This window comes from Bos mutus, chromosome 8 (assembly GCF_027580195.1).
Source record: "Bos mutus isolate GX-2022 chromosome 8, NWIPB_WYAK_1.1, whole genome shotgun sequence".
NCBI lineage: Eukaryota > Metazoa > Chordata > Mammalia > Artiodactyla > Bovidae > Bos > Bos mutus.
The window spans coordinates 40453813-40466152 of NC_091624.1; the positions used below are offsets into that span (position 1 = coordinate 40453813).

Genomic DNA, 12340 nt, shown 5'->3' on the forward strand with positions numbered 1-12340 from the left:
TGACTACCACTTACATATATATATATATGTATATATCACTCAGTCAAGTGACATATATACTAATATATATGTTACAATGTTGCAAATTTTCTCTTTTAGCCTCCCACCTTCTTCCAGATACATACCTTCCTCCTAGAGGAGCTTTCCCATTACCTGTCCCTTCTTAGAGCTGCCCTCAAAAGAAGGCTGAGCCAAACATTTGTTTATAGTCCACCTGCAAACACCATCAGGTGCCCTTGAGCAAGTTACTTTCCACCATTGAGCCTACTTCCTAAATGGTAAAAAGGGGTCTTGTAAAGTTCAAGCCTTGAGCTCAAAAATGCACTACAAAGTGGCGATTCTTGATACTAAAGCTCTCAGGGATATCTGTGCTCTTGACTCACAAAAATAGGTGGCATTTCAAATTTTGGGGGAAGATGGACTGAGGACTTCACCCAGAATCTCTCAAATCTGCCTGCCCAGGGACGTGGGAGAAGTCAACTCCTGCAGCCCACCCTTCAGGATGAGTTGGGATGGAGGTGATGAGTCCCTCAGATTCCCTCTCCTCCGAGTCCTCTCCGCTTTCTGTCTAGGTCACCTCAGCATCTTTGAAGCGCTTACCCATCTCCTGGCCTAGTGCTTTTAAGAGCCAGATTTGCTGGCGCTCAGCCAAACCTCCTTTAGTTCTCGACGGAGCCTCTAACCCGGGACCTCCACCCATCTCACTCCCATTCCCATCTTACAGAGGGCGGGAAAACGAGGTAAAAGACGGGAGCCAATAAAGATCCCCGGAAAGTCAAGTCTCCGAATTTCCTTCGTTTCTTCCTCCCCCGGCCCCACCTTTTTGTTTCCGCTTCCCACCTCCACATTTCCCATTTCGAGGGCTACTCCAACCTATGGTGGAGAAGGCAATGGCACCCCACTCCAGTACTCTTGCCTGGAAAATCCCATGGACGGAGGAGCCTGGTGGGCTGCAGTCCAGGGGGTCGCTAAGAGTCGGACACGACTGAGCGACTTCACTTTCACTTTTCACTTTCATGCATTGGAGAAGGAAATGGCAACCCACTCCAGTGTTCTTGCCTGGAGAATCCCAGGGACGGGGGACCCTGGTGGGCTGCCGTCTATGGGGTCGCACAGAGTTGGACACGACTGAAGTGATTTAGCAGCCAACCTACGGGCCCCAGCCGCGAGACGGCTGAGCACCGCCACTTTAAGGGGCAGGCCTCTCGCCTCCCTGACCTCGCCCCGCCCCCTCCGGAGCCTCTCTGCGCCTGCGCCCCGCGCCGGAGACCTGGGGTTGGGCAGCGCCCAGTTCCGTGCAACTTTCAAGTGAGTTGCAAACTCCGCCCCGAAGCCGGTGCCGGTGGCCCGGCGCACTGAGATCCCGGGGACCCGCACGAGCGCAGGTTGAGACCAGCCACCCCTGGCCCGGGACCTGCAGCGCCCCTGGCAAGGGCCGAACGCTTCGTTCTCCGGAGCAGGAAGTGCGGGTCAGAGCTGTAACTGTCAGAGCGGCCCGGCGGGGCGGAAGAGCGCGCTGGCGGGTACCGGCTCCCGAGTCGGTCCTGCCTGCCCCGGCCCGCTCATCTCCCCTTTCCTCAGGCTTTCCGCACCGCGGAGTTAGTGAGCGGCGGGCTTCGCCTCCACAAAGGGGCAAGCCTAGCGCCCCTGTGGTTCCTACACCTCCACCGTGGCGTGAGCGTCCCTCTGGGCGTCTTCCTGGAGGGATCTCCCTTCCTTCCCAAGGCTGCAGAATGGTGTCGTGGATGATCTGTCGCCTGGTGGTGTGAGTATGGGCGTTCTAATACTCCCTCTGTCCCTGGGTTTCAACCTGCCCCTGGGGCGGAAACTGGGAATGTCAGGTGGAAAGGGGGCTTTCTGAGCTCCCTTACACCTTTCCCCTCCTTCCAACATTCACTGCAAGGGTTAACGGATTTGTGGACCTGCACAAGGCATGCGGGGGGGGGGGGTGCGGGGCGGAGCGCGTGCTGGTACCCCCACCCTCAAGCCTACTTGGCTGACGGCCAGGCGAAACCCCTTGCAGTCAGACAGGCATTGCAGGCAGGTGCGTGGGAGAGAGAGGACCACAGGCCGGCCAGCAGCCCCTTGGCAGACACAAGATGTGGCACGTTGTGGGCGCTTCCCAACTGAGTAGTCATTCACGTGACTCACCACCCTGGCCTCAGCCTCCCCACTCAATCCTACTTGTCACCTTTGGGTACTCCAGCACCTGGCTGAAATATCTCTGTCTGCCACCTGGCACTGCCGGATCTGATGGCCCTGCGCCTGATGACACGTCCAGGGGAGGAATCAGCCTGGTGTTCTCACAGCTCCGAAGCCTGCTTCCCACCCACCTTGTGCTCTCCCTGCATCATGCACCCATGGGCCACTTTTGCAGGCCTGAGCAGGCTTGGGGTGTTTGTAAACAGCAGGGTAGGGAGGTGGCCTCCAGGGCACTGACTCAGGCACAGGTTGTGCAAGCCAAGCGGGAAGAACAGGGCAGGTACTGCTGCCTTGAACCTGGGTGGGGGGGGAGGCAGCCACCTGGCAGGGGTGTGGGGAATGGTGCCCCTCACACTTCTCCTCTGTTTTGGGGGCTGCTCTTCAGGCTGGTGTTTGGGATGCTGTACCCAGCTTATGCTTCCTACAAGGCTGTGAAGACCAAGAACATTCGTGAATATGTGAGTGTGGGGATGGGCAGGAGGGCTCAGCTCATGTGAGGGGTGTGGTAGGATTCGGCGAGGTATGTGGGGTCCAAGCTGGGCTCCCTCTTTTTCAGGGGTATAATCTGGTGGTATATCCTGAAGCAGCATGGGCGTGGGTGGAGGGTGGGCTGTTGAGGTTCTTTGTAAGATCTTGTGGGTGAAGCTGATTGAGGGTGGGTACAGGAATGAGTGGCAGTTTCTCAGAGGCAATTCTGTAAGGCCAGCCAAGTGCCAGGGGAATGCAGTGGGAAGGAATCTTTCTGGAATCTATGGACTGGGTCAGCCCAGGACAGGGGAGTTGGTATTGCCGGTTCAGCTTCTGGCTTCTGACCTCTCCCCCCACCCCACCCTATCCAGGTCCGATGGATGATGTACTGGATCGTCTTTGCACTCTTCATGGCGGTGGAGACCTTCACAGACATCTTTATTTCCTGGTACGGGCACCAGTTCTGTGGGCTGCGGGGAGGGGCTGGCTCTCCCTGGCCTGGCTCCCTGGTGGACCTTGCCCCTCTGCTCTCACAGGTTCCCTTTCTACTACGAGATCAAGATGGCGTTTGTGCTGTGGCTGCTTTCGCCCTACACCAGGGGGGCCAGCATGCTTTACCGAAAGTTTGTCCACCCATCCTTGTCTCGCCATGAGAAGGTACCCCAGGGGGAGGCAGGGTGGGCAGTGTAGGGGTGGGTGCAAGGGGAGGAGCCCTGGATTTGGGGCTTGAGACGCTGGGGAACATCTGGGCTCTAATCCCAGTCCTGCTGCTGTTGAACTGTGGGACCTTGACAGAGCCTTGCCTTCTTCCTCTTCTGGGCTAATCAAATGGGTACACAGGTGAATGATCTTTGGAGGGTGTAAAACACCATCTGGAAGCTGGTTTGGGGATGGTGTGGGGAGCCTGGAGCGTGGCGGATCATTGAGGTGGAAGAATGGGTGAGTGGGTGGGGAGCCCTTTGCTCTGTGGATGGGGTGGACCAGGAGCCGTGACTCCCAGTGGTTTCTCCGGGTCCGTACAGGAGTGACCCGGGCGGTCCGCCTGAGCTTTCCTCCCCAACATATCATCTGCAGGAAATCGACACCTACATCGTGCAAGCCAAGGAGCGCAGCTACGAGACAGTGCTCAGCTTTGGGAAGCGGGGCCTCAACATTGCCGCCTCTGCTGCTGTGCAGGCTGCTACCAAGGTGCCCTGGGCCCTAGCCTTCCAACAGCCCTACCCCCATCCCCAGGGCCCTTTGGGCAGGTCCAGCTCTCAGTCAGGGAGCCAAGGGATAGCAGCTGTCCATTCCAGGGAGCCAGAGTGAGAGGTGACAGGTTGGGGTGTTGGCGGGAGCATGGAGCTGAAATTCAGACTTTCTCGCTCTAACATTGACTGTAGCCGCGGCTCCTTGTCTCTGGGCCCAACCTTGCTGTTGGCGCCCCGGCACAGGACTAGAAGGGTTGCCACGTTGCCTTTGGGCCTGTGCCCCAGGGATTGCTCTCAGGTCAGCCTTTATTTCCCTGGGCAGCTCCCCTGCCTGAGGCCCCTTCTGCCCGAAGCCCTGCCCCCTCCATCAGGTGGTGCAGCGGCTCCTGCTCCCTTGCAGAGTCAGGGTGCACTGGCCGGGAAGCTGCGGAGCTTCTCCATGCAGGACCTGCGTACCATCCCCGATGGCCCTGCCCCCACCTACCAGGATCCCCTCTACCTGGAGGACCAGGTACCCCACCACAGGCCACCTATCGGTGAGTGGGCAGAGGGACCCGAAACAGTGCCCCCCAGAGAGAGGAATGGCTTCCTCCCCTGGGGCCGGAGGAAAGCCTGGCTCAGCCTGCCCCCAGCCCTCAGACTGTGTCAATGCCTAGCTTTGCCTCCTGGCTCCTTCTCCTCCACACAGGGTACCGGGCAGGGGGCTTGCGAGACAGTGACACTGATAATGAGTGTTGGTCCGACACGGAAGTGGTCCCCCAGCCACCAGCCCGGCCCCGAGAGAAGCCGCTGGGCCGCAGCCAGAGCCTGCGTGTGATCAAAAGGAAGCCTCTGGCCCGGGAGGTCGGTGGTGAGGCAGGCACGAGGGAGGGGGGGCTGTCCTTACCGCCGCCGCAGCCCCGACTGTTCACAATGTGCCTGCCTTCTCTCCCCCAACAGGGCACCTCACGCTCCCTGAAGGTTCGGACAAGAAAAAAGACCGCACCCTCAGACATGGACAGCTAGGGTCTGCGGAGCCAGGCCGGGTCTTACCTCCTGCCCTGCGGGGCGCTGGGGCCCTTCCTAGGGACCTCTGGCTGTACCAGCAGCCCTCCTGGCCCTCCTGGCTCTTGCTGACGGTTCCTGGCCACATGCAGGGCCGCACCCACGATGTACCAAAGCAGGCTGGGCTTACGGTTCTATTTATTGCCTTCCTCGTCCCTCTACCTTCCCAGATGTGGGACCAGAGCCCTCCCCAGACCCCTGGAAAATGAAACCCAAAGGTCACCCAGCTGTGTTACTTCCTTCCTGTCCTTTAAAGTACTTGACAGCCTTTTCCAAGGCCTGTGTGTGTGGGGGGTTGGGGAGGTTGCTGATTGTACGGTTTGTGTTGGTGAATGAGGCTGGGTTTGTGGAAGTTTTGATAAATAAATTCATAAAAGTGCTCCATCTCTTCTGGTTTGTAGTCCTTGTCCTCACAGCACATGTTATTAAACAGCCCGCCACAGGCCAGTCAGGGCCTAGGACCAGTGCTGAAAGGCCTGAGACCACAGGGCCAGATGGCCATTGACAGATAGTTGTGGTGTGGAAAATACTGTCACGGAAAGCTCCTGGGGACCTCAGAGATAGGAGAGTTGGGGGACAGCCCTGGAAGGGGACAGTCTAACAAAGCAGTCAGGAGGAGGTGGAAGCAGGCCTTCGCGGGAAGTAGAAAACAGTGGGAGTGAAGGTGTGGACTTCAGGTAGCACGATAATCTCACAGGGGATTAGCTTGAGCTATGCGCAGATTAGGCCTGGGGAGGCCGATTTCCTCCAAGGGCCTGCCAGGCCTCTGGGCACCTCCAGGGGTGTCTGGGTCTGCAAACCTTCAGGCTGACGGACGGAACATTGCACCTCTATGGAGTGGCCACGAGAGGGCAGCAGTTGCCAGAATCTGGTTTGCCCTCAGCTTCCAGGTCAAGGAGGGCGGGGCTTGGAGGCTGAGCGGAGCCTTGCCCCTGCAGGGGCCTGGCCGCTGGCTGGCTGGAGGGATGATACCAGAACCCTGGCCCTGCCTCCAAAGGCCCTCCCTGCTGCTTGTGGTCATTGGTCCTCAGCCTGCCCCATCCTCGAATCTCTTCCGAGACCCAGGCTGTCTGCTGGCTCCACTTCATCCTTTAATCCCTGGGGCAGCCAGTGCCCAGCCCTGCCCTCTCTTGCCCTGGTCTTATTGTAGTGTTCTAGGGCTTCTCCCTTCTCCCACCCATATGCCTGCTGTCCTTTCCCACCTTTGATTAAGTCGAGAGATGGGGGAGAGTGTCAGGTGGGAAGAGGGGATATGGGGTAGTCACCCAGAGTGACCTGAGGAGTGTGGATTAACTCTTGGTGTGGGGATTATCCGGGTTTATTCGGGAGAGGTACTTAATCTGCTGGGTGGTTTAGCTCCTCACAGATTGGTGTTCAGTGATTTCCTATCTTGGTGTTCCCTTGCATCATGGGGTTGCCTTATCTCTTCATTTATTCATTCAAAAAATCTTTATTGAGCATCTGCCAGGTACCAGGCATGTGTCAAGAAACTTGGGGTGCAAAGTCTACTGATAGCTAGCATCTAGACCATGGCTGCCCCAGCAGGGGCTGCTCTGAGCCCCCAACGTGTATTAATTTATTCCTCACAGCAACCTTTACAAAGCACTTACTATTATTATAATCTCCATTTCACAAAAGGGAAAACAGAGACTGAGAGGGCAAGTTATTTGCCTGAGGTCACACAGCTAGTAAGTGGCAGAACTGGGCTTGAAAACCAGGTAGTCTGACTCCAGAGTCAGGATTCTTAACCACTGTGCAGAACTAGAGTAAATGAGAAAGTTTCTTGCCAGGGAGAAAAGGAGAAGGAAACTAGCAGAGATGAAACATTGATTGTGTCCTGGACCTTGTACATTTTAAAGAGGTGATTTCCTCAAATCTTCCTGACAAGACTGTCAGGTGGGAGTTATAGCCATTTTACAGATGGAAAGATGAGACTTGGAAAAATAAAGCAATTTTCCACGATTGTGCTGCCCCTGGGTCAGAGCACTGTCTCCTGAGGCAAGTCTGCCCAGAGGTTGCTTTGGTAGGGGTGGAATGGCAGGATCCACAGCCCTGTACTGAAAGAACAAAACAGAGGAGCATGTGATAAATTGTCAAAATGAAGTAAAAACTCAAAAGCAGGGAGCAGCTGCAGAAGGCTGACAGTGTGTGCCAGTAAGGGAGCTTTCCTGGGAGCTGCGGGGCTTCGCCTGCCCTCGTTCCTCGGATGGTAACTTACAGTGAGTGGCAGGGTCACTAGGGCCCCGGGGCTGAATTAGAGATGGTCCCTGATGGCCACCTTAGCCCCAGTCTTCCCATTAGCCTGGCTGCCCCCGCTGCTCCTATTTCTGTCTCTGGAAGCATCTCTTTCATTCCAGCATCAGCCTCTAGGCCTTTGCTCCGCTGTACGAATCTCCTGTGCTTCCTATGGTCTTCCTTCCAGGCTGTCACAGCGTTTCTTCATGATCAGATGTCACCTAAAAGCCTTCCTTGACTCTAGCCCCTTGTGAAGCTCCTGATCTCTGGCCAGTTTACCCTGTTCTGGGCTGTGCTTGCATGCTCATCGCCCGCTCTGCTTCCTGCCGCACTAGATGCCAATAGCTTCTTGTTCCCCACCTTATCAATCTGGACTCATGACTCCAGGCTCTTTTCCTGTCCCCCTCTACACGCTCCCCCCAGCCCCCTGTGCTCTGTCCTATTCCTATGTACCCTTTGAACTTTACTCAAAAATCACCTCCTCCAGGAAGCCCTCCGTGAGTCTTCCCCATGCCCCCTTGGGGTTGATTGCTCATCCAGACCACACCTCCCACACTGCACTGTGGCTTCATAATGAACAGATCTACATCTTACTTTTGTATCCTGTCCCAGAGCAAATAGTGGTTAGAGCAGGTGACATATCGTGGTTCATGGTGAAGTACTTGTTCTCTCATTTCTGAGCTCAGCATCGCCCCCTCTGTGACATTCCCCTGACTTTCCCAGCCTGGGACCAGAAACACCTTAATAGTCTGTTAACATGCCTGACCCCAGTCTTCACCCACAGCACCCAACATAGGGCCTGACACCTAAGAGTCTTCAGCAAATGTTTGCTGGTAAAAGAACACGCATCAAGGGAGCAGAAGCTCCTCGATGCCGGGGATGACCTTGTATGTTCATTTTTGTATCATGAATCTCCTGGGTGCCCATCACAGAGCCTTGAAAATGCCTGAGTCTCTGTAATACATGTTTGGTGAATGTCTGCTGTAGTTGTATGGGTTCCAAGACCTCCTGGGGCCAGAGGGGAAGGGGCAAGGAGAAACCCAAGTTCTGGACCAGCACATGGGATACAGATACTGCAGCACTGAGTGCAGACTGGGCTTCCCTCTGGGAATCACGGAGACACCTGCCTGGCACCCTCTCCCTCTGCATGGGGTTCCTGGCCCAACCCGCCACCTCTCTGGCCTGGCCCCTAGGGGAAGGTTGGGCTGTGCCCTGGCCTGCCCACACCCCTATCCCCATTACCCACCAGCGTGCCCACTGCCTCCCCAGGCAGAATCAGAGCTGGCCAGAGTTCCAACTGGCCTGGAGCACAGATGCGCCAGGTTCCGCTGCTGCGGGCATGGGTACAGAGATAAAGAGCCTAGGCCAGTCCCCTTGGAAGCATACACCTCTGCTTGGCCCAGGTACCAGATCTGTTTGGTTTGAGCTCACTCCGGCCTCCCCATCCACCTTGCCTGCTTCTGAGGGATGCCCCTCAATGCTTCCAAGTTCCCGAGTGCAGGTGGTCCTTCATTCTCAGGTCTTCCTACTCCCTCCTCCCTACAGCAACCCCCTCCCGCCCCCACAGTCCCTTGGACCTTTCCAGCAGCTCCTTTCTCTCCCTGCCTCTTTGGCCCCTCTGGATCCTGGTCCCCCTTCCCCACCTCTGGCCTCCAGGTGCCCTGGCCTCACTGTTGCATTTTTCAGTGCTACTCTGGGCGGCGGCAGCGTGGTTAGCCTCTTGTTTCAACACAGCCCGGGCCCAGGCTGAGTTGGGGAGTCCTGGCTGACACGGCCCCACCCTTGAGAGGGTTGAGGAGACAACTCTCAGGCACTCATCCCTTGTCCCCATCCCCCCCTACCGCCCAGTATCAGGGATGCCCCGTAGCTGGGTAGGGGCAGAAGCCTGGGCAAGAGGATGATGCCCTGCTGGGGAAATCCCAGGGTGGGGGCCCAGAGCTGGGTTGCTAGGCAGAAGGTCCTGAGTGAGTCTGGGGCAGCATGAGGTGGCTTTCTCTACGGGGTGGCTAGACTGCAGGGGAGGGAAGGTTGCGGGGGAGGGGCACTGGGGAGGTAGAAGAGGAAATAGGTAGAGATGTGGGTGGGTGGGTGGGTCAGAGGGGAGGGGGCATCAGCCGCAGAGCTTCCTCCTGGCTCCCAAAGCATCTCCACACTTCCCTTCCTCTGCCCCTCCCCCAGCGTCCTGGGAGAAATCTCCCCGGTATTCCCCCTCCCCCCTACCCCCGCCCCAGGCGTTGCCACAAGGGTGGGGGGTTGGGGGGGGGAGGCCGGCCTCAGCTGTCTGAAGGATGGAGGGGCTGGGGAAGCAGGGCTAGGTGCCCAGACGGCCGCGTGTGTGGGAGGGGATGTCCTGAGATGCCCTCCACCCGGCAGTCCCCGCTCTGACGTGGGTGCCCCCTCTCCCCGCCTGGATTAGTGGCAGCTTGGCCTGACTCTCCGGGGCTCCTTCCCCCGCCCCCGCCTGCTGCCCTCCCCTGGGCAGGGGGCTGCTCCGCCCGAGGGGCACTTGTGCTTGCCCAGGTAAGGGGCTCTGGGGACAGCGTGAGGTCAGCTGGCTTGTGAGTGCTGCTGCGCGTGTCAGCGGGAACGTGTGTCTCAGTGTGTGTGTGTGTGTGTGTGTGTGTGTAAGTGCTCTCCAGGGGTCGGCGCGGGGCAGGAGCGGCCTGCGCGTGGGGGGGAGGGTGTTGGTCAGCTCGCCTTTGTCCACGGAGCCAGAGCCGGCATTGTGTCCCCACGTTGCGTGGTTTTCCCTCTGTGTTTGTGTCTTTGTGTGTCTCCTCAGACCTGCTGTCCTCAGGCTCAGAACAGCCGGCTACAAGGGCTCTGGGCCTGTGGCATGGGCTATGGAGCAGGATGGAAAATTGGTGAGGGTGGAAAGGGGCTCCTTCTCCCCACCCCACTACCCCCCCACGACCCCCTGGGCATTTTTAGGAGCCTTTCCTGAGAGTCCTGGTCTAGTCCAGTGACCTGAGAGACTGGCAAATGGGGTGGGATGGGTGTCTGTTCCACTCCCCTGGGACAGTCCCCATCCCCTTGGGGCATGATAGTGACCAGCCCTCGGGGGCCCCCGACAGCCCAGACTCCCACCCTGGCCTGCGCAGCCTCTTCTAGGCCTCAAGCCGCAGGAATCTCCCCCTGGACTCTTCCACAAGCTTCGGCTGCCAGAGGACACAAATGGGGGACCACGGGCACACCCCGGCCCCCATCCGCATCCCGGAACCAGCCTAGGAACAGGAGGATGGGGCTTGGGGGCCTCGGAACTGCAATCTGGGTTAGACCCTCCGTGATCAGTTCCCCGGGCACACTCAGGTCCAGGCCACCCCTCAGGGGAGCCAGGGGAGGAAGGGAGTGTTAACAACTCAGTCATGTAAACAACCCCTACCAGCCTGCCCTGCTACAAAGCCAGCCTCTGGGGGGAGGCAAAAGTCCGGAGAATCTATGCCAACATGACCTAAGTCGTGCAGGTGCTGACCCCTTCAAGCCTCCTTTCCTCAGGACCCCTCCTCTTCTCAGCTGGTCCAAGGATCCCTGCCTCCCCTCTGGCCTCTCAAGGAAGGCTCCCTTCAGGCCTTTCATGGCGCCCTTCTTCAGGAATGGTGCGGTGACCCGGGACAAGGCTGGCCACATCCGTGAACTCATCCCTTCGATGGAACGGGGGTGGGTGGGGTGGCACTGCCCATGTCCCAGGCTGGGTAAAGGCAGGGCAAGGATGGCTTCCACAAGGAGGCAGGGGAGTTGTGCGGGGTGGGTGGTGGGTGCCCCAGGGGAAGGGAAGCGCCCGTTGGGCGTGTGGGTTTCTGTGTGTGTCTGAATCTGTCTGTGTGTGTTTGAATCTGTCTGTTTGTGTCTGTGCTCTGGAACCACCCCCGCAGAGGAGCTGGGATGCTTCCTCGGGTGGAGGGTGCCTTGCGTTCCCATTTCCTCTCCTTCTCTCTGCTCCCTCCCAGGAGCCACTCCCATGGGCTCCTCTCCAGTGCTGGGCCTGGAGACACTGACATCCCAGGCCAGGGGCCGACCCCTAGAACACAGGGTGGGAGGGCATCTGGTCCCACTTCTTCTTTGGGTAATTGGTGAAACCGGGACCCTTAAACCAAGAACAGAATAGAGTCTAGACCCTTCTAGCACGGCTAGTGCAGGACACCGCCTTGGAAGGGGGCTTGGGTCTGGAACGGTGGACAGCAGCTTGGCCAGATGAGGACCAGGCTGGGCAGAGTGGGGCCAGCGAGTGTGCCCGTGTGCCAGAGCTGGAGACGACCAGGAGCCAGTGGTCCAGCAGGCACGGGGTGGCTGGCGTGGGTCAGAGCGCCCATCACTGACCCGTGAGAACTCGACTGCCCCTGCCAGCTCTGGCACTGACCCCTCCCAGTCGCCCTGCCCTGACACCCCTGGGGGCACCCCGCCCCATCGGTGGCCTGGTCCGGCCCCTCCCGCCCTTTGCTCCAGTTCCCGGGCTTGGCACCTATAGTGGGGGTGCTGCCCGCCTGCCAGGCTCCGGGGCCGGGCCCACGGGAGGGTGGGGCGGCTGGGAAGCTGGCACGCTGCCCCGGGGGAGCCTCTCTCGGCAGGCGCCCGGGTGCCGCGGGGGGGAGGGGGGAACAAAGGGCTCATTCTCCCCGTGCGCAGCCGGTGGCATCGCCGGGGCGTTGGCGGAAGCCCCCGGGGCCCGGGAGGGGGCAGGCCCAGGCGGGGCAGCCGAATCACGGGCTCCTGTTTCCCGCAGGGTGCTGGAGGAGGAAACCGGCGGAGCAGCTTCCCCACTCTCAGTTGCGCGTCTGGCGATGGCGATCAGAGGTCCTGCTGCCCTCTCCGCTGGGCTCTCCCTCCATTAGCCGCGCCGCTCCGCGCTGCGCCCTCGCTGGTGCCTCTCTCCTGGGTCGCGGGATCGGCCCCCCTTCCAGGCACGACCCCCTCCCCCCGGCCCCCCCGGCCTTTCCCCCCAGCTCTGCCATCTCCGACCCGGGGCGCGCGTTCCCCCCGGCCCGGCTCCCTCTCTCCCTCCGGGGGCACCCGCTCCCTAGCCCCGGCCCGGCCCTCCCCGCGGCGCAGCACGGAGTCTCGGCGTCCCATGGCGCAACCCACGGCCTCGGCCCAGAAGCTGGTGCGGCCGATTCGCGCCGTGTGCCGCATCCTGCAGATCCCGGAGTCCGACCCCTCCAACCTGCGGCCCTAGAGCGCCCCCGCCGCCCCGGGGGAAAGAGAGC

The 12340-nt window shown here is 59.4% G+C and overlaps 2 protein-coding genes across 4 annotated transcripts; both read left to right on the forward strand.

The window, feature by feature from the left end:
- The first annotated feature begins 1240 nt into the window (after positions 1–1240).
- REEP4 (receptor accessory protein 4) lies at positions 1241–5288 on the forward strand. 3 transcript variants are annotated; one of them, XM_070375505.1, is made up of 8 exons: positions 1242–1765; positions 2588–2660; positions 3042–3118; positions 3207–3327; positions 3745–3858; positions 4232–4396; positions 4549–4703; positions 4800–4938. In XM_070375505.1, exons 1-7 carry the CDS (start codon positions 1734–1736, stop codon positions 4675–4677), a joined length of 711 nt encoding a protein of 236 aa, XP_070231606.1. In that variant the 5' UTR covers positions 1242–1733; the 3' UTR covers positions 4678–4703; positions 4800–4938. The 3 variants fall into 3 exon arrangements, with proteins under 3 accessions (XP_070231607.1, XP_070231606.1, XP_005895373.1); XM_005895311.3 differs by having other exon boundaries at positions 1251–1765; positions 4261–4396; positions 4800–5010; XM_070375506.1 differs by lacking the exon at positions 4549–4703 and having other exon boundaries at positions 1241–1765; positions 4261–4396; positions 4800–5288.
- A 4263-nt stretch (positions 5289–9551) lies between these two features.
- HRURF (HR upstream open reading frame) lies at positions 9552–12314 on the forward strand. The gene is made up of 2 exons (XM_070375507.1): positions 9552–9659; positions 11860–12314. Exon 2 carries the CDS (start codon positions 12205–12207, stop codon positions 12307–12309), a length of 105 nt encoding a protein of 34 aa, XP_070231608.1. The 5' UTR covers positions 9552–9659; positions 11860–12204; the 3' UTR covers positions 12310–12314.
- The last annotated feature ends 26 nt before the right edge of the window (positions 12315–12340 follow it).